Raw genomic sequence first — 26,204 nt, 5'->3', positions numbered from 1 at the left:
ATTACGAAGAACAGAGTTTCAGTATAACAAAATTTACTGGGAGAAAACCACTTAACCCAGCTTTTCTGCTGAATGACAAAAGTTGTTTGAACATTTACACTACACAGTATCTATATAAATTGATGAAAATGCAAAGTATACCTCACTGTCCAACACGTTCCTACACAAAGTGATATGTGCTATAGCACAGATATGCACTAAGTACTACGGGGAAACAATGGAAAACACTAATTTTGCTTGGATTGGTGGTGGGGGTGGGATGGGGATTCAGATTGAATTTGGGGAACATGTTAAGGTTGAGGGAGTACAGATAACTTATATTTAGAACAAGTTCTTAGAAGATGTGTGATTTTCCCAAAGGAAAAGTGTGGAAAGGCATTCCAGAGAGGAAGAAAATTGCATACAAAAGCATAGAGACTTTAGTTTATAAAGAGTAACTGCATATAGGGGATCATGTTAATGAAGGGGGTCTCAGGTACTCAAGGCAGGCCAGAAAAGAAGACACTTAAAGCTGTGAAGGTTATGGCTTTGTTCTTCGCACAGCAGAGGCAGCGAATTGGACTACTTACCCATCCATTAGGTTTTTATATATGAGTGTACATATGTAAGTTAAGTTTCTCATGTTTGTACTTTATGTAGCACATTATTTATTATTAGACAAATCATTTCCTGGAACATAACATGAAAGACACCAGAGATTCTATAAGACACTAGGGAGAGGGACTTCAATTAGAAAAGTAAAAAATGTAAAACAGAAAAAAAAAAAAATTCTACTCAATGATTTATTTTCCTGACTAAAGAAGTTATCAAGAATAAAAGAATTCACTCTTACTGTTATTCAATTTACTTAGGTTCCACAAATATTTAATAAGTAGCTGCTCTATGACAGACACAGAGTAATGTTTAGAATTCTGCAGTGAACTAGACATGGCCCTTGCCCTCAATGTATTTATTATATAGGAGAATAGATGGAAATTAAACAAATACTTAAATAATTGCCATAATGAAAGTGCTACAAAAAGCACAGGGTGGGGCTTCCCTGGTGGCGCAGTGGTTGGGAGTCTGCCTGCTAATGCAGGGAACACGGGTTCGAGCCCTGGTCTGGGAGGATCCCACATGCCGCGGAGCGGCTGGGCCCGTGAGCCACAATTACTGAGCCTGCGTGTCTGGAGCCTGTGCTCCACAGCAAGAGAGGCCGCGACAGTGAGAGGCCCGCGCACAGCGATGAAGAGTGGCCCCCCCTTGCCGCAACTAGTGAAAGCCCTCGCACAGAAACGAAGACCCAACACAGCCATAAATTTAAAAAAATAAATAAATAAATAAAAATTAAAAAAAAAAAAAAAAAAAGCACAGGGTGCTATGAATGTAATAATGGGTGAAATTCAGTAAGACATGGGAGTTAGTAAAGCTTCCTTGAAGAAATAATTTTTAAAAAGAGATCTAAAAACTGAACAGAGCTTAGCCTGGATAGGAATAAGGGCATGTGTCTATGTGTGCTGGTGGGGAGAAAGTCTGAGCATGAAAGAAAGGACAATAGAGTTAGATCTGAATACAAAAAGGAAGTTGGCAATGATTGAAAGATGGGCATGAGTTTTAATGTCATCAGTGATAGCAGAAGACAAGATTTATTGGCAGAGACCAGAAAATATAGGAACATAAGAATTTTGACCATTGTCCTCAGAGGATAGAAAGTTTTAAGAAAGGAAGTAAAATCATCCAGCATACAGTCCATGTTTGCTTGTATTTTCCACTCTTTTTCTTCCATGAACTCTCCCCAGTGCTTCGTTGACGCCTCATTAATTTCTTTTATGAATGCTTCCCAGTGCTTCCATGTGATACCCACCATCTTTTAGATTGTTGAAACAACTCTCACTCATCATGTACAGCCTTTGTACATTTTTAGCTATTGATTTCCTCTTAAAAACAACGAAGTGTTTGACTTGTAATTTCACCTTTCTGAAAATACAAAATCACTACCACCCAAAAGCTGAACCTCTAAAAAAGCTTTGTAAAAATGTATTGTCAAATCTTCAGAGCACAGCCCAATAGTTGCTGCCTAGGGAGTCAAAGGAAGGAAGAAACCCAATAGGTTTAGAAAAAGCTACCTCTTACTAAGGGGCTACAGGTGCTAGGCACCCCAGTTGGCACTTTTATTTTTGGAAACAAATGTGGCACCAAATTGTTTAAGAGGATTCACTTCAACGCTCAATTACATATTTTGATTTCCATGTAGATATTTAATAGTAGTGATTTTGAAGAGCCTTATATTTACTAAAACAAATACTTCAATTTTTTATTACTTTCAATATATATTTTAATATAGTATTTTATAGTTATATGGGTTCAAATTAAGGATCAGAAGAAATAATTACAGTGTTTCTAAATGGAAGAGCTTTCACATTTTATTTTCACACTTTTGAACTTTAAATTATGCTCTATGTGACTGAAGAGGGACCTTTAAAATTGATTTGGTCTTGTGCAAAATTGTTCAAGTTTAAGCCTGTCCTTTTTTGAAAGAAAACAAAGTGTTCCATTATAAGAATCAGAGAAAAATAAAGCTAATGAAAATGTACATAATTATGAATTTTTTTAAAAAAGGTTTTATTTGATTATATTCCAGTGTTTGGAAATTAGAATTAAAAGGTAGCCCACTGCCAAAACGCTCCTAGTTAGTTTTAAAAACTCACATAAATATCATTTGTTCTCTCTCTTTGAACCAAGGTTTTTGCTACTTATAAATAAAAAAGGTGAAGAAATAACCTTTATACACCCAATTCCCCTGAGCAAAGAGTATCTAAGAATCATAGAGTGAGATGGGTTTGTTATTTGCATTTTTCTCTAATTAAGGTTGAGACAAGCCTGTAAATTAATTATACTCACCATTTAAGCCAAATTTAAATACCACAACCCCCAAAAGATTTAAAAAAACCTCTGCATCTGCTCAGCATCTTAATAAATTCATTTTTAATTTAAGTATATTTGCAAGAGTATTTTTTTTTCCTGGAAAATGCATTACATTGTAGGGACTTCTAAAAAAAAATCTTTTATTAAGCAGTTTCATTTTTAATAATATTCTCTTAGAAACATTATATAGGGTTAGTATTTTACACTAATTTGACTCAATCCTAGAAAATAATGGCTCATTAATATTTATATATGCATATGTATGAATTGTCACTAATTTATATTTATAATATATATGCATATATTTGTATATGTAATAGACATAAATTATACTGTTCTATTTCTTATTTCTATTTTTCCTGTACTCCTTCAAATATTCAGTTTCTACTAAATGTACATTTTTTTATAGATACTATGGAATTTATTTTGTTTTTAATATTTTTAAGATATAGAGAAAACTGTCAAATATATATACTATTTAATATTTCACTTAAATGATTAAGAAAAAAACGTTTCAAAAATATGCTTATATAACTGCCAAAGCGAGAATATAGACACATTTCATCTTTTGATTTTTCATGTAGAACTGCTGAAAAGCATCAGGATTTTGAATCAGTGTATATTTTCAGATTAAATAGTATTTAACCTCTGAGAAAAAAGATATATTTTTCCAGGCCAAGTGTAAATTGCACAGCTTTTTCAATTGCAATACAAGTTCTATGATTAGATTTAGTACAAAATCAAGTTTCAATTTAACAGCCAGCTGTAAATATATACGTATAAAATTGCATATGTAGTATGTTTAACAGTCCTAGAAATAGCTTTCAGAAACTATCAAAGATTTGAAAATTTCATTTAACCCAGAATGTCTGCTTTGGCCCAACAAACATGTTAAAATACTATTCTCTCAACTTCATTTTTAGTATTCTCTATCTCACCCAGCTAAGATTTCATCAACTAAAGACAGCAAATATGTTGTATTTTACCACAAATGTAGTTTTACACAAAATTCAAACAGAAAGAGAAATTTAAAAGTTATAACACAGTATCTTATTTCACTGCCTGTTTAGCTGACATGTATTTCTTGAAGGTGCAATTTCTTTGAACCTCATGATAGTTAGTTCTAAGTATTCTGAATGTTGTGCTTCATAGTTTTTTCTTGTCCTCTATCCCAAGTAGGGACACAGAAAAAAAAACCAAAACAATATTTTGTTAAATGAGAAAATAGTTATAGGATACAAATACTTGATATAGGAATCTTACTTATTTGTCCACCATTTAACAGAGTTACAAATATATCACTTATTTATCTTACAAAGCTATTCAGGAAAATTTAAATTCAGGCTTGTTCTCCCTTTCTATATAATCCAATTAAAATATGTGTTCAATTGAAATAGATATGCTGATTTAGAAAATGTTGCCCTCATATTTTAGGTAAATGTGAATATAATACATGTGGACCCACCTTTACTACGCCATAGATGTTTAATTTAAATGGTGTTTTCCTCTCCAATTTTTAATGATTCTAGAATATCACTACTTTTCTCATCCTGATTCCAATCAATTTTTCCAACACAATCTCACACAAGTCATTCTATCTGGTATGTAATGATCTAAAAACAAACATGGATAGGCAGTGATAGCTCCTACTTTTTCTTTTTTTTAATAGCCACGCCGAGCGGCTTGCCAGATTTAAGTTCCTTGATAGAATCTGTGCCCTCAGCAGTGAAAGCACGGAGTCCTAACCACTGGACCACCAGGGAATTCCCGATAGCTACTATCTAAGTAAACTATTCAATAAATCATTTTCTAACCCAAAGAAATAAAGTATTTTGTAAGTTATCTATTTTAAGAATGAATTTTTCAGTGTAGGGTTTTGCTAAATCATACTACACAGCAGAAAGTTTAGCGCAGGCAGAGTTCAATGTGAGTAAGTAGGATATTGAAACAACACAAAACAAATACAAACCTCCACCATACACTGTTGGATTTAATTTTAGTCATCTGCTTTGAACTGCCAGAGGAGAATAAAAGGTAGGCGCTGAAGTGAGAAGTGGGCTGAAATGTAAATATTTCAGAATTTCATATTGAGCATGACTAGTTGTTCATTCTTACTGGAAACAGCTATGAAATAGGCAAAAGCAGGGTTGCTTGTTGCAACCTGAAACTCATTATTGCCAAGCATCATCCTTGATTTACTGTAACAAAACCATGTTGATGAAGCCAAGGTCTTAGGTTCCAGTGAGCCAGTCTGCATCTTGCAGTCTCTTATTTGCAGATTTATCTGCCTTTCTGCAAATATTTGTCCTTAGAAGAGTAACTATGCGTAAGTATGAAAATGAAGTAATGTATAATAGGTCCATTACCAGCACGGGGAAAATGATGCAAATTTCATGTCCTATGGAGAGTGGTTGAAAAAGCAACATCCTCATACATGAAAAAAAAAATATATATATATATATATATTATAAAATAAAAGAGGATGATAGGTCCATAGCATTATAAAATATTATTAACTAAAAGACAAAGATAATATTTGAATTTAAGAATAGGACTTTTCTTTAGTAAAGAAAAAATGAACTATTTATATGATTTCTATAAAGAAATAACACAAGCTTTATTTTTCAAAAATAGGCAGTGTTAGATGGCACTGTTTCTTATATACTCAAAAAACTCCCTATAGCTCTGTCAAATATACAATAAAAGAAGAATTTTTGGGCTTCCCTGGTGGCGCAGTGGTTGAGAATCTGCCTGCCAATGCAGGGGACACGGGTTCGAGCCCTGGTCTGGGAAGATCCCACATGCCGCGGAGCAACTGGGCCCGTGAGCCACAATTACTGAGCCTGCGCGTCTGGAGCCTCTGCTCCGCAACAAGAGAGGCCGCGATAATGAGAGGCTCGCGCACCGCGATGAAGAGTGGCCCCCGCTTGCCGCAAGCAGAGAAAGCCCTCGCACAGAAACGAAGACCCAACACAGCCATAAATTAAAAAAAAAAAAAAGAAGACTTTTTTTTTTTCAAAATTTGTTGCATTCCCATTGCAACAAACATGTGTTATTCATTACCTGAGAGTAGACACTTTTAAAAGCTTTTTGCTTTAAAAAACTATACTTTCTGACTCTTTCAAAGTCATTGTCTTTTGCTACCAATAACAGAATATTAATGTTGCTCTTTGAAAAGATATCTCAATGTATCAATTTATTTTATTTATTTTTCAGTAATAAAAGACATGTTTAATCATTAAGATTTAAGGTTTCTAGACTGGAGCACGCAGAAGTCCAATGAATTACTGGCATTGTAGTATTCCAGGTCAATGGATCAACAGCTAAATAAATGTATCTCTTCATCTCTTCTTAACATACACTTTTTCCAAAACAATTTGCAAACAACTAAATTCAAGCCACAGATTAAAAGTGATTACCTATTATAACAATGGTTGAAGATAGGTATTAACATTCCTTATATATACTCTACATTATACATCACACTGCCTTACACTTATTTTGCACTTAAAAATTATTTGCTTAAAGTGAATATATAAAACAGAGAAAATAAATTTAAAGTACAAAAGCTAGCAGGTCAGGCACCTTGTTAGAAGCTCTGAGTTACTGAATGCCAGCAGTAGCAAGGAAGACCAATGGGATGACAAAGGAGAGAAACCCTCAAGAATTTTAATGAGGGTAAAAGGTCTAATGGTTCATTCCCATTACTTGCTATATTTCATCTTGTTTTAGAGAGTTCACAAAGTGTAAGACAATAGCGCAAAATCTGTGATTTTTATGCCTTGCTGTTTTCTATTATAAGTCTTAACCTTGTGACGGTGATAAAGTACATAGTAAGTAAGTTTTAGGGCCTTTTTCTAGCCAACTATACAGTGTCTCAGGGGTCTAAATTTAAGTACTATCAACTAGATTTTTTTTTTCCCAAAAAGAAATATAAAAACCTGAGGTTACAACAAAGCTGGGTTAAAAGGTGTATACAGAGATAAGCATCAAATTTGATAAAATAAAACCATCTTGAAAGAATGCATTTCAAAGTATTTTAATAACATATATCTAACAAAGATTAAGAAAGTATCTACAAAACATTACAGGGTTGTTGTGTTTTTTTGATTATATATAACCACATCTTCAATCCAATTTCAAAGGCCCACTTCTGCTGTGTTCTTGAGATCTTGGGAGATATACTAGATAAGATATTTTAGTATCAGTGAAAGAAAACAAACCTATCTAGTTTAAGGAAAAAGAGGGAAATCACTTCAAGGCTACTATCAAGTTCCAAGAGTATGCTATTGACCCAATGGCTGGAATGCAACCAATCTTCAGAAGCAGACTGGAACCTGGAAATGAATGGCTCCCTCATTATTAATTCGGGGTGAACGATCTCTTGCTCTGGTCTCTATGTCAGTTCCAGTGTGTTGGCTCCATTCTGCTGTTTTCACAGCTCTCTCTGACACTCAAACAGTGAGGAAAAAACAGCTGTGTTCTGGTACCCAAGTGCTCAAGAAGCTAACTAATATAGAAACTGAATGGTCTTAGTCAAAATTCCAAATCCTCATGGGAATGGATTCTGATTGACCCAGCCTGTGTCTTATGCCCACACATCTGACCTGTGGAGCTGTCACATTGAAATAACATGAGGAGGGTCCCACATATTTATCTAGAGAACACACCACATATAAAATAGCGATTTATAATTATTATTAAATATTAAGAATAACACATTTGTCCATTAAACAAAGACTTAATGAAAACCTACTATATTTTAGGCACCGTTCTAGACACTGACTATTCAGATAGTAAAAGAGGTAAACAGAGTATATGGTTAACCTGCTCTCGTGAATCACAGAAACTAGAGTGGTTTCTTACAAAACGAACAACAAAAAAACACTATGATCTTGCTAATAGAGACGAAAATAAGGATGGAAAATTTTTTAAAACAAAAATACTTTCTTAATTTCTTAAAGACAGAAATAAATTCCAAAACGAAATTTAAAATCTCTATCTATGATGTCTTTCTAAACACCTTATAGTTATGGGTCATTCTCAGAGGAAGGGAAATTGCACATCTCTGTAAAAAGCGGCTCAATGAATTACAGTTCTATAAATATATGTGAGGGCTATGTAATCCATAGGATAAGTTAATGAAAGTTTACTATTCACTCATACAATTCAAAATTTATCATAAATGATAGCATAATATAACATAACTAGATTTCCTTTATACAGGCTCTATTTATTGCAATGTGTCAATATCGAACAGATTATGTACTTTGGAAGGAAGCTACTAAAAACACAAATGAACCATAATGTAGTTATCAGAAGGAATTAAATTTTATATTAAATGGAGAGCTTTTAGCATATTCTAAGGTATAGTTACAAATAATGGCTCATCCAGTGCAGTAGAATGAAGATTTCAGCTAATAGTCCTAAATTTCAGGGACTCACCAAAAAACAGAGAATGGGAATCCAGAGAGTTCTGTCCTAGGACCACTTCTTGGACTAACACTTGTCAATCTCCCTTGACTATTTCATCTTATCCCCAAATACTAATTTATCATTTGGGTGCTGATGTTTCCTAGATATTTATCTATAGTATAAGGGTCTCTATCTCTCAAATTTAATATTTTATTCCATCCCCCAATTTATCTTCATCCACACTATACTATAAGTTCCATGAGAGGAAGAACCCTGTTTTATTCACTTGAACGCATGTGTCCAGTATCTAAAGCAATAACACTAGGTACACATTTATTAACTCTGACTTAGGGCCTTCTTTCTAAGCCTTAACTTATATTACTCCCATTGGAATGCCCTTCCACCCACCCACTTTGTGAGCTTCTATTCATTTTCTCATGACTCAATCTAAGCATGTTTCTGATGAAATCTTTCCTGAATCCTTCAGAATTACCCATTCCTTTCTTTGCCCAGCACCCACACTTACCATTAACACAACACCATGCCTTCATTCTGATTCTGGCTTCCTATTTCAGTCTTGGCAACTAAAAAATTTTGTATGTGAATATATATGTATATATGCACACACACTCATACATACAGTAATTATTTATTACACATCTGTAACCCTCTACAAGACCGCAAGATTGTTGAAACCAAGAACAATAGATTACTTGCTATTGTATCCTTGGGCTAAGACCATTTGCTGAGTAAATGAATATATGTCACTATTAGAAATGATTATTTTCCAAAGGAACAAAGTATAAGATGTTATTAGTAAGTCAAAAACAAAAAGAAAATCTATTATAGTTATCATTAAACAAACATTAAAATTGAGATACGTGCATGAGTTAGTACAAAGTTTATATGAATTTTTAGAGATGCTTCTTAGGAGCCAATAATTACTTTTTTAAAGAAACAACTTATTTCTTGCTCCAAGTATAAATCTTGGTCTTCCTTATTTTATTCTTTCCCAAATCTGTTCATTCTATTAACTTATTTTTTTTTTACTTCAGAATAGTTCCTAAAAATGTAGAATATCCAACAATATAGACCATGATGCCCAAAGATTTATATGCTACTTTCATATTTCTAAGATTAAAATTGACTAAAGTCAATTTTTGATCATTCTGTTACCTTATAAGAGATTAAGAATGATAAAATAATAAAATATGTAATAATCAAGACAATTTTATGTTATTTATTTTAAAGACTGTCATAGTACTCATGCTATTTTTTGTTAAGCCAGTGAAATCTAGAGCAAACAAAGCAAGGAAAGAATAAGAAGAAAAACTAACATCTTAGATTGCCTTTTTAAATTTTCTCATATTATTCTGTTCTAACAGACCATTTAACCTATTTCCCCTGTTTTAGAATTCAGCTTTTCCTTTTCCTTTTCTACAACATCATTGAGTTTCTTGGCATTTCTAACTAAATCTACAAATCATCTCATATACCATCAAGTTTTTATTTTGATTTTGAAGAATAAATTCTATCTGAAAATAATCAAGACAGGTTAGAATCTTGCAAGCAAATTTTAATAACTAATACTCAGATGCACTGCTATGAAGAGGTTGTTCTAGGATAGCTTGTATGTGTTCATTTCTTGAAACGGTAGTCCAAAATAGAAAAAAAAAAAAAGTGCTAAGTTCTTTTTAGGTCTTCTCACTCAAGGCTTCAGATAAATTTTTACTATCTACTCTTGATAAACAAAGATGTCATAATTAAACACCATAGTTAATACAAGCTACATAACTTGTAGAATTAGAGTTCTATCAACCAAACAATACTATATGGAAACACCTTGATACGGAAATTCCCTATATCAATACTAGTATGACAGTCATTTTAAAAGCAGATATCATGTCTCATAGTGTTATTTAAGTTTTGAGGTGGTACATTTTCTGAGGTTGTTATCACTTCTAGACATTTTTATTACATTCAAAGTATTTCAAAATGACTGTTTTTTACTTCTTATCTAAGTATGGAATGATTAAAATTATCATAGTTCTCTAATTTACTATCTACTAAATAGTTTACTGTATCAATATTCAAAACATTATTTATGTCTTTATTTATATAAGACAGTGCTCCTGAGAAGTGTGTAAATAAGATTGAAAATAAGATTGCATATATTCTAGGGATGCTATTATTTAAAATAATCTTATTAATTCTTGTATGAAGAATAAATTATTAGTTATACAAAACACTGCATCCTCATCTCACTTCGTCAAAGTCTCTTTGAAGTTCGGATTTTCCTATACCTGTTCCGGATGAAGCAAAACTTAAGAAACTGTAGGCATTAAGTACTAATAACAGGTTTAACAGAATAAGGATAAATGAGAGCCCCAAAAACAAGTCTGTAAAAGGACTCATCTCTGGGTAACTTCATATATGTACGTGTGCATTTGTGTGCATGCATATATCAACTTATATAAGTACTTGTGATTTCCTACGACTCTAAATAATTTGTTGGTTTTCAAAAACAGATATTTTCCTTCTAAAGTTAACAGTATTACTCTCATTATGGTAATATGAAATAGTTTAAAATTTCCAAAGTGACAGAACGGGGCAGAGAAGGAGATTACTAGCTAAAGTTACCAATTCTTATCTGATTGGCCCTCTGATGCTCCTAGCCCACAGCCTAAAGTTTTCTTCTTGCCTGCCATTCAGAAAAAGACACACATGCTAGAAGTCATGTCCCACACCCTGACAGAATCTTCTATCAATCTTAGGGCAACAGTAACTGTTCTAAACTAGGGTGTCAATCATGATGCCATTGGTACTCTTTTTCTTTTCCTGGGTGTGCCTTGGCATCTCTTCTCTTCTACATGTCTACCGTCATGAACACTGCCAGGCAGGGCAGACGAACATAACCATCAGGTACAAGAAGCTGGTCTGTCTTTATGCATTGTGACACCACTGTGCATTTACAAAGAAAGAAGACAAAGAGACAGCTTTACCCGCAGAAAAGAGAGGTCCCGGTTGTGCTCGATGCTGGTTATCTCCAGGTTGCCCATGACTACCTCACAGTTCTCATAGTATTTGCGCAAGGCTCGGTACTGCTGTTCCAGGTCAGAGAGAGAGCTCAACTTATTCTCTGTTCCTGCGCACACTGCCAAGACAAGAAGAAACATGGGAAGTTATGTAAACTTTATATGACATGCACCATGACAATATTTCCCTCAACTCTCTTCCACAACAATCTACTCCAATTCCCTGAATTAAAATATTTTGAATGTTATTAAGACCCATAACCCAAACACTGATAAATATCTTCACTTTTATTTTTTCCAGCTTTACTGAATTATAATTGACATATAACATTACGTAAGTTTAAGGTGTACGCATGTGGTTTTGATACACTTATATATTGCAAAATGATTACCACCATAGCATTAGCGAACATCACCATCATGTCACCTGATTACCATTGTTGTGTATGTGTGTGTGTGTGTGTGTGTGTGTGTGTGTGTGGTGAGAACATTTAATATTTACTCTCCCAGCAACTTTCAAGTATATAATACAGTACTGTTAACTATAATCACCGTGTTACACATTAGACCCCTAAACTTATTCATCTTATAACTGGAAGTTAGTACTTTTTGACAAAAATCTCCTCATTTCCTCATCCCCAATCCCTGGTAACCACCATTCTTCTCTTTGTTTCTATGAGTTCAGCTTCTTTAGATTCCACATATAAGTGACATCATACATTTACATTCATAAAATGTATGTACTAACCACAGAGAGTAAGAAAGCATGGGTTCCACAGAAACATATAGCAAGGAGATAAACTTAAAATAATCACATTTTCTGTGGGCATATAAAGCATGTAAATACATTTAATTTCACTCAAACAAGATTTTCTTTCAAATTTATAATTTACTCTATTTTCTACCTACGGAAGTAAATCAAAATTGAAAGATGATAAAAGTAACAATTTTATTTAAAAATATGTTTGTATTGCAAAGTAATCTGATCTTAGTCAGTAAATTTTATTTTCTACAGAATTAAAACTTATGCTTTAAGCCCTCAAAAATGCTACCTTTTAAAATACAAATATTAAACAACTTAGATTGAAACATTTATAAACATACACTACAAACAGAATATGTACTGAATTATAAACTTTTATCAATATCAACTGGGTCGTTGTGTATTCATTAGTGTTCTGAGGTAAAATAGACTGTTTGTTAATAAATGTTCTCAATCTGCCATCTTTGGGGGGTGGATTTTGAATGTTTATATATAAGCTCATGAGTATACACACATCTGTGTTTTTTAGGTTGTGTGTGTATGTATCTTTCCTGTCTTCCAAAAGTCAGAGTTTTAGTTATTACTTCTCATGGTTTGCATAGCTACCTGAACAATTTAATGCACCAACTCTACCATTTAATGCACCAATTCTAATCTTCAATAGACTGAAAAAACTCTATTATGAATCTTGTAATAAGTGTGTAAAGTTAAAAAAATGAATTGTGAATGAAACATCTTTGAGTACGTTACATGGTATACACCAAACTTAAGACAAGATATATGCAGTAAACACTGAAGACACTAGAAAAAGAGCTTAGTAATGATGTCAAATATACATTTGTGTGTCATCTCCACAGGAATGACAAAGAATACATGAGGCTTGATGTGGTGCTCAAGGGGATAAGTTTCAATACAGAAAGGAAAAAAAAATCTAGATTGGTATATTCTAAATAATTAGGGCCACCATATAGCCTGTTTTTGCCTATTGACACATCAAAAATAACAAAAATCTGGATCTAAAAGTCTTCAAGAATAACATAGACCTCTAACCATAGTGGAAATTCATTATAAAAACAAAAATAAAACACAAACTCTTCTTGTCTGGATTTCTAAACCACATCAAACAGTATATTTTCTAGAAATATTCTTTTATAAGTGGAATTGTGTCCCTCTAAGAGATATATTGAAGTCCTAACCCCTGGCACCTGTGAATGTGACCTTGTTTGGAAATATGGTTTATGAAATTAAGGTAGGGTGAGTACGCTAGAATAGGCTCTAACCCAACATATTCAATGTCCCTCTAAGAGGAAAACACCCTGTGAACATCAAGACGCACAGGGGGAAAGCCATGTGACCACAGAGGTAAAGATGGGAGTGATGCAGCTACAAACCAAGGGATGCCAGCAATTGATGCCCAACACCAGAAGCTAGGAAGAGGCAAGGAAAGATTCTACCATGAGTCTCAGAGGGAGCTTGACCTTACTGACACCTTGATACTAGACTTTTAGCCTCCAGAACTGTGAAAGAATAAATTATTATTGTTTTAAGCCACCTAGACTGTGGTACTTTGTTAAAGATGCCCTAGGATATACAATCTTCAGACTATTTCTACCTGAAATCTCACATTTAAAGAAACATTAAAAATCACTTCCATACTCCAGGGTTCGATTAGTTTATCACCTTGAAGTTACTCTCCCCATTCTCCCTTCTGAATGTCAGAGTCCTCATACACCATGCTGGAACTCATTTGTTGCCCTTGAGAATATACTTTTTGTAGTGATAAGGATGGATACAAAGACTTCTAGAATCCTCAATATCCATTCTCTTCTTCCTTCACAGTAACAGACTGCACAATTTTAGCTGGGCTTGTGGCCACCCCAAATAAAGATTACATTTCTCTGCTCCTGTTGGAGGTAAACTTTGCAAGGGACTAAGTTCTAACATGTTGTATGACACTTTCCCAGAACTTTATTTAAAGCATGATTGGAGCCTAACTTTGACTCCTTTTTTCCCCACACCTTCCTCCAATCTGCCGCCTGGAATGGAGATGTGACGGTTAAAACTTGAACCGCCATCTTGGAGCATAAGAATGAGACACACTCTAGAGACCGGCTGAGAAATGAGCTAAAGGAACCAGGATTTTCAAACAAACCTGTTTACATGTTTATTAATCATGTTTATTATCATTAACATCAAGATAATAGTGAATTTTGGTCCTGGCTATTAAAATATACGTAGGAAGGATTAAATTCAAATTAAGTTATATGCTTCTGACCTTAAGTAATTTTAACTATTCTGTCTTGTTGTTTAACTGAATTTATTCCAATCGTAATAAAACTACCAAATCATTCTTGATCATCTGAAAATTTTACTGGTTCTGTGGAAGTTTCCCTTATTACTAAAACTAACAAATATTATGAAAAAAATAAACTTCTACTGATAAGTACAGTAATACTCAACATAAGCAGGAGAACAAGAAGCATTTGATTCCGGTATATGATCCTTCTCCATCAAGATCAAAGTCCCACTTTTTTGTTTCAGTAAACTGTAGAGACTCTAAAAATCACTCCTGATCCACAATCTTTATTTTTATTGCTCACAGCAGCTTTATAACTTGTAAAATGTCTGCTGAGAAAAGGTACTATTATATGGGTTTATGAAATATAGATTTCAATTATTTTAAATTCCAAGGAGGACAAGCTTATATTTTAATGCAACTACTGATGGGGGTAATTAAGCATCGATTAAGAAGCTTGCTCACCATTTCTAAAATGTATATAATGCCACCTTGCAATTTATGTATCATTTATGTTGTACAAGTTTCTTTCAGTCGGAAATAAAACCCACACTTTAATATCAATATATAAAAATCAATATGTAAACATCTAAATGAAAAGATTTCTAAAATATTTAGTGTATTCTGACCTTTTCTATAAAAGCTTAAACAAATTTTGGGAGAAAATCTATCAATATAACTGTAATGCCTATGCATTTTTTCATGCTTCTCATTCTGCATATATGAAAATATATAATATTAAATTGTTATTATTAATTATTATTACAATAATCTGTTATATAAGAGACCTACAAAGGCTATAAACTCTTTGAGGACAGATGCAATATATTAATCATCATTTTGTATCTGCTGAGCTGTATAGCATAGTGCTTTGCAAGAAAGTTTTTTTTTTTTTTTACATTTATAAATATCTTTTATTGCATGCATTTAGTTTCACATTTTTTGGGTAATTCAATTTTTCTGTGGAAAGCTTAAAGGAAATTTGAACAAAGTGAATAATTTAACTTTTACCAATAGGTGACTGCCCATTTCACAGAGGACTTCTCACTGAATTCTGCAATTTCTCAACTGATGGGACTCAGCAGTGCTCTCTCGGTAAGTGGCCCATCTGTGCTCATTTGCTGGTAGCCAAGGAGGGGGCGTGGTTTCCAGTCACGTGGTGAGGTGGCCTGCAGCTCCTTGAGGGCAGAGACCATGCCTTTCTCTCTAAAGTCTGGTATATAGTAGGTGCCCCATAAAGTGAATGGGTATGACTGAGTTAACTGATTAGCCACGCCTCTGGAAGACACTGAGTGTTTGCAGGAACTGGCAAAGAATGGGGACCTCTGAGATCCCAGACAGGGGTAAGAGGACGCCTGTCCGGGAGGTTCCACATTGCAGAACCTTTGAGCAAGTATCTGCATTTCCCACTGGTTCTGCGCACGCAGGAACTTAGCTGAGTTGTTAAGAATTAGGACTGACCCGGATTCTAATCTGGTCTCCATCTTTTGGTTAACCGTGTACCCAGGGACAGATGACTCTCCCTCTCTAACCCTTAGCTACTTCATCTTTCAAATGGGGTAACAATACTGCCCTCAAAGGGTAGTAATAACCAAATGAGTTATTTAATAATGTTAATTGCCATAAAAACAATTATAACTTGTATTCAGAAAATAACCCTCAATTCAGAAATGTTCCCATGTTCAATAAATGATCAGCTGTATTTTTATATACCATATGAAAACAGAAAATTGGAATAAGTATATTTAAAAATATCTTTAAGTAACAACAAAAAATCATACAGTAAACAAATTCTAAATAATCAGAATACTCTATTCTCCAAACATTCTGATTTTTGGAGTTTTTACTATACATGGTTCCAGTTAGGAAATACTTTTGTCTCAGTGAGACTTTCCTTTATATTTATGTTTGAGTCAAGCTATCTATAACGAGTATAATATTCCTCATAACTTTCATCTTGAAAGACGGGCTTGATTTTAAAAGAACTGGTTTGGATAGATGCATAAAAATCATTTGTATTTCTCTTCATGAAGCCTTCACTGAATGCCTCGCAACTTCCATTTGTCAATCGATTTTACAATCAGGCAATGTATACAAGACAATGCTTAAACCATCAAGTTTCATTGATTTCACAAAGCTGTTTATCAGACAGAATTGAAAAATCTTTTTCACCAGCCAAAACAAGTTTAACAAAATTCAGCCCCCTTTGCCAACACTATTATAAAGTCCTTAAACTATAAGCTTACAATAATCAAGCTTCAGAAATCCCGAATTTACATGTACTCCCTAGAGTTTTCATTTCAACTGTAACTCCAGGAGTAAAGCTATATGTGAGGCCTTAATAAAATCACCAATTATTCTATTTGGTATTGATTCCATCACAAATGCAGCTATAGTTGCAAACATGGGCTTTTTAGTCTTAAGATTTATATCCAACAGTGAGTGAACTACATGATCCTCATTCAGTAAAAAATTAAGACTATAATTAGGAGTTTGTAGCAATATAAAAAGGTTGGTTAACAAAATTATTCATTTATTCATGGGGCAAATATATTAGAAGCACAAAGAAGAAACATTAGCAATATCCATATTAATACTAAAAATCAATTATTGCCTCCACGCTTACAGCTGTGGAAACCAGTACTCCATTTGCTTACTTAAGATGAAAAGAGGGGAAAAAAATTAAATCAAAATATTGCCTGACTTTCAAATCAAATGCCTATGTGAGATATTAAGAAATGAATAATTATTTAGCATCTACTGTTGACCTAGTATCATGAAAAAATGTATATTGATTAAAATGCCCAAGGTCTTTTGTAAGGGCTCATGAAGTTGTACATGGCACATAGTAAGGAAAGCAGCAAGCAGTATATGTAAGTTATGTATATATTGTGTATGCGCCATTCAGGGACTGTCTGCATAAAAAATATTTGGTAACGTGATAAAAGTTCTCTAATTTTTTTTATCTGATTTAACACTAAGTACTTTCTCTTTCAGAAATGTTACCATAATAAATATGCTTTAGTTTAATGTACATTGTTGGGCATTTAAAAATCATTAAAAAATATAATTAAAGAGAATATCAGAAGTAGCATACATTTTCAGTGACTATTGAGTGCTATTATAGTTACACAAAGAAGTTTTGCAGCTCTATGTTCAACATATATACTGAAATGGGGCCAAATTTGTTACTTCCTCTACTATAGCCATTTAATCCAAGCCACCAAGGCTATATCTACCCTGGACTTTGAAAGCAGCCTCTTAACTAACTTCTTACTTTCCCTACTTGCTCCTGTTAATTCTTTGCACAGAGGCCAGAGTGATCTTTCTAAAAACATGAATCATTCACATCACTCCATCACTGAAAACAAACCTTGGCTTCTAATCACATTTATTATAAAATCCAAACTTCTTCCCATTGCCTGTAGAACGTATATTCAGATCTTTGCTCAAATGTCACTCTTTCAGAAAAGCCTTCTCTGACTATCTTATCTAAAATAGATACCAGGTTCCCATTCATCATGCTCTGTCTTCTTTGCCTCCTTTATTTTTGTTTTACTGCTATCTGAAATTATATTATACACTTGCTTGTTTACTTGTTTATTATATGTCTCTACATTAGAATGCAAGCTCCGTCGTCAGAGGCCCTTCTCTGCTCAACACCTAAAGAGAAGACACGTAGCAGACTCTCAGTCAATACCTGTTGAATAAATAAAATGGATCTTGGAGAAATAATTAAGCCAGTATCAAATGCTGGTCCTTCTTTTTTAAGAGCTGAATGAACTTGAGCAAGTCACTTCGTTACTTGGAGTTATGTGGAATGAGCACTGGGCAAGGGCAGTGAAGGTCAGGATGCCATTGCTCCAACATTTTCTAGCTGTGTAAATTGGGACAATTATTTTCTTCTCATTGGGTCCAATTTTCTCTTTTCTTTATGTTTCCTTCCAGCTCGAAAATTCTGTGATTGAATTCATTTCTAAAATACTTATTTAAAACCTACTCTACATTGTTGAGAATGTAAATTGGTACAGCCACTATGGAGAACAGTATGGAGGTTCCTTAAGAAACTAAAAACAGAGCTAACATATGAACTAGTAATCCCAGTCCTGGGCATATAGCCAGAGAAAAACATGGTCTGATAGGATACAGGCACCCCAATGTCCATTGCAGTGCTGTTTTCAATAGTCAAGACATGGAAGCAACCTAAATGTCCATTGACAGAATGATTGGATAAAGAAGATGTGGTACATATATACAATGGAATATTACTCAGCCATTAAAAATGAAATAATGCCATTTGCAGCAACATGGATGGACCAGGAGATTATCATACTAAATGAAGTCAGACAGAGAAAGACAAATATCATATGACATCACTTATATGTGGAATCTAAGAAAAAAAGTGATGCAAATGAATTTACTTACAAAACAGAAACAGACTCAGACTTAGAGAACAAACATAGTTATCGGAGGGAAGCGTGGGGGACGAGGGATAGATTGGGAGTTTGGGATTGACATGCACACACCACTATATTTAAAACAGATAAACAACAAGGACCTGTACTGTAGAGCACAGGGAACGCTGCTCAATATTCTATAATAACCTAAATGGGAAAAGAATTTGAAAAAGAATAGATACATGTATATGTATAACTAAATCATTTTGCTGTACACCTGAAGCTAACACAACATTGCTAATCAAATGTGCTCCAATATAAAATAAAATTTTTTTTAAATGATAAAAAATAAAATAAAATAAAACCTACTCTACACTAAGTAATGAGTTGCATTCAGTGGGTGCTTTTGAGGAGGTCACACTGTGGCAACATCATATAAAGTTATAAAGTTAAACACTTATCAAATTATCCAGCAATCCCATTTATAAGTACATCCCTAGATAAATGAAAATTATGTTCACATAAAAATGTGTACATGAGTGTTTATCAGAACTCCACTCAAATTCACCAAAAATTGGAAACAACCCAAATGTCCTTCAATGGCTGAATGCTAACAAACTATGGTATATCTATTTCATGAATATCTAGTCAGCAATAAAAATGAACAGATGATTGTTATATCAACATGGAAAATTCCCAAAGGCATTATGCTGACTGAAAGAAGCAGGCTCAAAAGGTTACATACTATACGATTCCATTGGTATGACATTTTGGAGAAAGACAAAACTACAAAGGATGGAGAACAAATTAGTGGTTGCCAGAAGATGGGTATCTGAGAGAGAGGGTTTGACTGAAAGATCATGAGGGGAACTTAGGAGATGGCAGAATTCTTCTGCATACTGACTGTGGTGGTGATTACATAGTATACATGTACTATATGTAACCCAGTTTTAACTCTGGGTTAAAACTCAGAGAACTGTACACCAAAAAAAGTCAGTTTTACTGTATGTAAATTAAAACACACACACACACTCAAGTTGGCTTGTATGTTTAACAGAGTTAAATATGCCCCTTTATATAAATCACAAAACATTCTTAATATATTTGTTCTTAGGCATTTTATGCTTGTCGTCTTTGAATAATTTTAGTTACATTTTTGAATTGCTTATTATTATTACATATTTTTAAAACTCTTGATGACTCTGGTTTTTTTTTCCCCCCTCAAAACTTGGCTACATTGCTAAATCCTTGTAATTTCTAATTAGTTTTCTTCATTGAGGTTCTTGATTTATCTAGTCTTCAATCATGTTATTTTATTTTGTTTTTTTGGCTGGTACTACTTAGACTTTCTAGGATAATTTTTTTCAATTAATAAGTATAGTTGTCAATTCTATCTCTGTTCTGATCTTTACAGAAATGTTTTCCTTGGCTCGGCATATATTTTGTTATATGTTCCAGGGTCTGGCTTTACCAGGTTTTTATTTCAGATTTGAATGTTGAATGTTGTTATTTTTTGCTGTCAATTAATGCTAATTAAATTTGCACTAATTTTGAAATTATTAATGAGTTCCAAATACTGAACCATTCCTATATTCCTGGAATGAACCACACTTAGTAATCATGCATTATAACATTAATATACTTCTAGATTTATTGTTTTTATTTGTACTGTTATTTTAATATTAAAAAATATCTATCAATGATTTAGAAATATTTGTACCAGATGTCATCACACACAAAGTGATAAATAATGGAAGTGGGTTTATAGTCTATAAAATTTGCACTCTATATAATTAACTCAAAAAATATTAAAGAAAAAAATTAACATCAAGTAGGAAATTTGGTTTATAATTTACATTACATAAAACTGTAAATAAAATATTTTCAATCTAAAAATCAGTCTTTTTTAAAAAAAATAAGTGACCCTATAGTGTATTCTCTGAATCTTTATCTTCTACCACTCTTTTATTGACTCCCAAAGTGACAAAACAGGAATCTGCTGAAATCAACTAAATCACTTTCTAAAGGATTCTTGAGCCAAATGAAAAGGGCATTTGGCACCACAGACCTTCACTAATAGAGCTGTAGCTAGGGAAGACATAGGCATTCTATAATACAGGCTGATGAAAGGCAAGTCCATAGACAATATATATATACTGCTATGTGCTGCTCCATCTAAAATTTAATTGAGCTGTATTTTACGTCTATTGTTCACTTACAACAGTCCCTAAATGCCCTCAAAGATGCTTAAACTGCTAAATTATATTGCAAAAGGAAAAAAGCTCATCATTGAAGACTACCAAAAAATGATAGATGTAAATATCGCACATGATTATCTCCTGTTCATCAATATGTTTTGTGAGTGGTCTACTCTAATCTAGTCTTCCCAATATAATAGGTTATACTTGTATTGTTTATTTAGTATTTCAAAGATAAGCTTAGTAAAATTAAAATAATTAAAAATTATTTTAAATGCATTATATGGGTCATCAGAAACTGACTTGCAACTGCTTGAATATAAATTTTAGTTCCTGTTCTTTATTGTTTTTCTGCATTTACATATTTTATATTTTTCTTAAATTATATCTCAAAAAATTCCTATGTTGAAAGCTGCAAAACATAATAGAAAGACTTTACAGATTTAGAAATTACATTTCTGTCATCTATTCTTAGATGAAATAATATTCCCCTTACCACTATCTTGTCATAATTCCCTCCCTGCCCTTTTTGTCATTCTTCACACCCCCTTCCCTTTCCCCACACAAAGAGTCCTTCTTATTTACTTTGTAGTATTTCCTTTTCTGTGGAAGTGCTAGGTCCTTAACTTTAATGTAGGTACTGGACTTGACAAGCAATTAAAGCAAACAATTTCCACTCATCAAGACTTGCCAAATTAGTCATCTGCCATCTGCCCCATCATCTGGTTCTCCTTGAGGTCTTGCTGTGAATCTGGATGCACTCGCTCAGATTAAGAGGGACAGTGCCAACCTCCAACCTGGTAAAATGCCAGTGGGAGCTAAGTACGTAAACATTAGCGACCATCTTTCTTCCCTAGATTATCATGCTTTCAACCACCACTTTGCATGTAATAAAGACCAGTCTGTTTGTAATGGCTTATCACTGTGAGACCTTTACCATTCACTGTAATTAAAGTGGAAGTCTGTGGGATTTTTTTCCCACTTAGAAGTATTTTTAAAAAGGTGGACATCACTTGTGAGAAACAATTTTCTGGGAGGGCTGTAACAGTAGTAAATGATATTACTAATATACTCAGTAGCAACTACATCTGAAGAAACACCACACCTTACAAATATTTTATTCAGTCAGCCAGGTTTGTGCATCTCTGCCTAGGTCCTCATTCACTTGTCAAAGAGGGCAAAGAGTAATTGTTCTGACACAGACAAGATAGACATATTTTTGATAACTAAAATATATTCCATTTAAGCCTGATGACTTAATTAGTCTATGATTGAACTTGTGGGTTTTTAATTTTTTTCTTTCATTTTATTGATTTCAGGTATTTGTTACCATAGTTTTGAGATATTACCAAGACATTACACTACTAATATTACTGGCAACTTCCTTACTCATTCCATGATCTCATGGGTTAGTTAACAGGGCATCAGATACTACATGGACAGTCATTTAATTTGGAATGTTTTCCCATGAAAGTTTCACTAATCTTTGGATTTAAAGATCTGATATTCTTTGAGATCCTATTTTCATTTCCTTTGGATATTTACCCCAAAGTAGGATTGCTGGATCACATGGTAGTTCTATTTTTAAGTTTTTGAGAAATTTCCATATTGTTTTCTGAAACAGAGAGTCTTGGTCACCAGGGTCTCAGGGGTGAGAGAAATGGGGAGATGTTGATAAAATGATACAAATCTCCAGTTATAAAATGAATAAATTCTGGGGATCTAATGTACAGCATGATGATTATAATTAACAATACTCTATTACATACTTGACAGTTCCTAAGAGAATAGACCTTCAATGTTCTCACCACAAAAAAGAAATTATAATCATGTGATGTGATGGTGGTGCTAGCTAACATTATAGTGGTAATCACTTTGCAATATATAAGTGTATAAAAGTCACACGTTGTACACCTTAAATTTATCCAATATTATATGCCATTATATCTCAATAGAGTTGGAAAAATAAAAGTTTTTAAGAAGATCTGATATCTTATTTGGAGGCTTTATTATAATGAAGCAGCAGTTAAAATCTTTAATAAGAAATTGAATGTAAAAGTTCAACTTTCTAATGGAATATGCATCATTCAATATAACATCTAAAAACCAAGGTGATGTTTAACAATTTTTTTATTATTATTGGACACGACTTTAGAAATGTCTTTTACATTTAAGAGAAATACTTAAAAATATATATAAGGGGGCTTCCCTGGTGGCGCAGTGGTTAAAAATCCACCTGCTAATGCAGGGGACAAGGATTCGAGCCCTGGTCCAGGAAGATCCCACATGCCACGGAGCAACTAAGCCCATGTGCCACAACTACTGAAGCTTGTGCACCTAGAGTCTGTGCTCCGCAACAAGAGAAGCCACTGCAATGAGAAGCCCACGCACCACAACAAAGAGTAGCCCCTGCTCACCGCAACTAGAGAAAGCCCGTGCACAGCAACGAAGACCCAACACAGCCAAAAATTAAATAAATAAAATAAATAAATTTATTTTTTTTAAAAAAATATATATATAAGGATACAATATTTACTACATAGTGGTAACATATTTGAACTTTTCCTTGTTATGGTTTTGTCAAAAGTTTTAGGTAATGATAACAAAGGAGTAAATGCCAAAATGTGTTACAAGTTCCTTAGTTTACCTAAGACAAGTCAGTAATACAGGTATCAAAAACAACACATTCAACACTAAGCCATAGGAGTTCTATAGCATCAGGTTCAATTTTAAAAGTAAACAATAATCTATGATTTCCTTTGATAATATAAAATAGGCTGGTAACAAGAAAAAAAGACTTGAATTAAAGGTTTAAAATCATTTAATACTTGCATTGTCATTTTAGTTTAATGTGAATTTTTGAGAGCCTGTGCAAATAAACATAATTGCTCTATATTATAAAAATAAAAGTATTTATATTCATATCTGGCAAGGTTCATATGTACAAAAAAATTATCTAGAAGATAAATTAAAAATTTAAACTAAATTACTTACTGTTTACTTAGAGATACAGGTGGAATGGGAATAAATACTACTATTTTTAATCCTATCACAGCACAGCAAAAATTTGATAAATTTTTAAAATTTGAAGAATGCCTTTTCTGAACATGATTCATTTTTAATTCCTGACACAAAAATAATATGTATTTTAGGGTAAGTTTTACAAACAAGTATCTTTTATTACAGACTTCAGATTTCTACTGACACTTTCTACCAGGATAAAATAGAATAGATTCTCTGTTACATTCTTTGCAAATGTTCAGTTTTCAAATGTATTTGCCACCTGACTAGACCTTGTAAAGAAAACAATGCAAATCAAATAATAACTATAGAATTTGATTTTAAAATGCATTACTTTTTTGAGGGACAGTCTCATGTAATTGTATAATTTTTATTGTTATTATTTCAAAAACATAAAATAAAATCCCTCAGTAAAATCAATTATTTTTCAAAGATACTTTTTAAGAATATATGGGAGCATGTATATGCTTATGTGTATAAACATATTCATTGGGAAGGAAATAAAATATGGTAAAAATGTTTTCTCTCTGATTAGAAGATTACCAAATGACACCTATTTTCCTTTTCTGTTTACCTGTAATTTCTAAATTTATAAATTCTATAAAGCATTTTTGTATGTAAAAAGTGAATTTTATTTCAGGAAGGATATATATATATATATTTAATTTTTAAAAAGATAAGATATTTACTCTATGTTTTGCCATTTCTTTTATGGGAATGTGTATACTAATTCCAGTTACTATTAACACTTTTGATAATCTTGGAATTTTATAAAACATTAGCATTTTATATAAAAACATTATCTTGATTTTAATATAAACTATTGAGAAATTGTATTTTAAATCATCTGAAAGAAAAGTAGAAAAATATATTATTCTAAAGATAGAATATAAGAGTTACCTGAAAAAACTAAAAATAGAGCTACCATGTGATCCAGCAATCCCACTCCTGGGCATATGTCCAGAGAAAACCATAATTCGAAAAGATACATGCACCCCAATGTTCATTGCAGCACTATTTACAATAGCCAGCACATGGAAGCAACCTGTGTCCATCGACAGAGGAATGGATAAAGAAGATGTGGTACATATATACAATAGAATATTATTCAGCCATAAAAAAGAATGAAATAATGCCATTTGCATCAGCATGGATGGACCTAGAGATTATCATACTGAGTGAAGTAAGTCAGACAGAGAAGGACAAATATCATATTGCTTGTATGTGGAATCTAAAAAAAAGGTTACAAATGAACTTATCTACAAAACTGGAATAGAGTCACAGATGTAGAAAATAAACTTATGGTTATCAGGGGTAAGGCAGGGGGGAGGGATACATTGGAAGATTCGGATTGACTCATACACACTACTATATATAAAATAGATAACTAATAAGGACCTACTGCATAGCACAGGAAACTCTACTCAATACTCTGTAATGGCCTATATGGGAAAAGAATCTAAAAAAGAGTGGATATATGTATATGTATAACAGATTCACTTTGCTGTACACCTGAAACTAATACAACATTTTAAATCAATTATACCCCAATAAAAATTAAAAAAAAAAAAAGAAAGAAAACGAACTTATGATTACCAAGGGGGAAGGGAGGGGAGGAGGGATAAATTGGGAGATTGGGATTGACATATACACACTACTATATATAAAATAGGTAACTAATAAGAACCTACTGTATAGCACAGGGAACTCTACTGATTACTGTGTAATGACCTATATGGGAAAAGAATCTAAAACAGAGTGAATATATGTATGCGTATAACTGATTCACTTTGATGTACAGCAGAAACTAACATAACATTGTAAATCAACTTTACGCGAATAAAAATTAATTTTAAAAAAAGAATTACCTAGCGATCTATAAAGGAAAGTCCAATGGTAAACCAATTTTCCGCCTGAGTTGAATAGGAAATATGATTGTGTGTGTGTATGAGTGTGCATGTGTATGTGTATATAGCTATATCTACATGTGTATTTATATACATTATATATATATATACACACACACATATATATTCATTCTAGTTTTTATGTATGCTCTAGGTTTTCTAGTTCATACCATTTGATATTATACATAATTGTGTAATATTGCTTTGATAATTTATCTCTTCTAATATTATTTTTAAAGTATATTACTATGAAATTATTAATATGAAA

General features: G+C 33.0%; 1 protein-coding gene across 1 annotated transcript in view; it reads right to left on the bottom strand.

Annotated features, from left to right (window-relative positions):
- ERBB4 (erb-b2 receptor tyrosine kinase 4) overlaps window positions 1-26,204 on the bottom strand; it is a 1,231,960-nt gene that overhangs the window by 676,738 nt on the left and 529,018 nt on the right. Inside the window, exon 4 of the mRNA XM_082396354.1 lies at window positions 11,322-11,473. Within this exon, the coding sequence (XP_082252480.1) occupies window positions 11,322-11,473 (152 nt within the window). The remainder of the gene's footprint in view (window positions 1-11,321; window positions 11,474-26,204) is intronic.

Source organism: Balaenoptera borealis (assembly GCF_965194805.1).
Source record: "Balaenoptera borealis genome assembly, chromosome: 6".
Lineage (NCBI taxonomy): Eukaryota > Metazoa > Chordata > Mammalia > Artiodactyla > Balaenopteridae > Balaenoptera > Balaenoptera borealis.
Note: the sequence above shows the minus strand (reverse complement) of the source record. Positions and strands in the feature narration are given on the sequence as shown.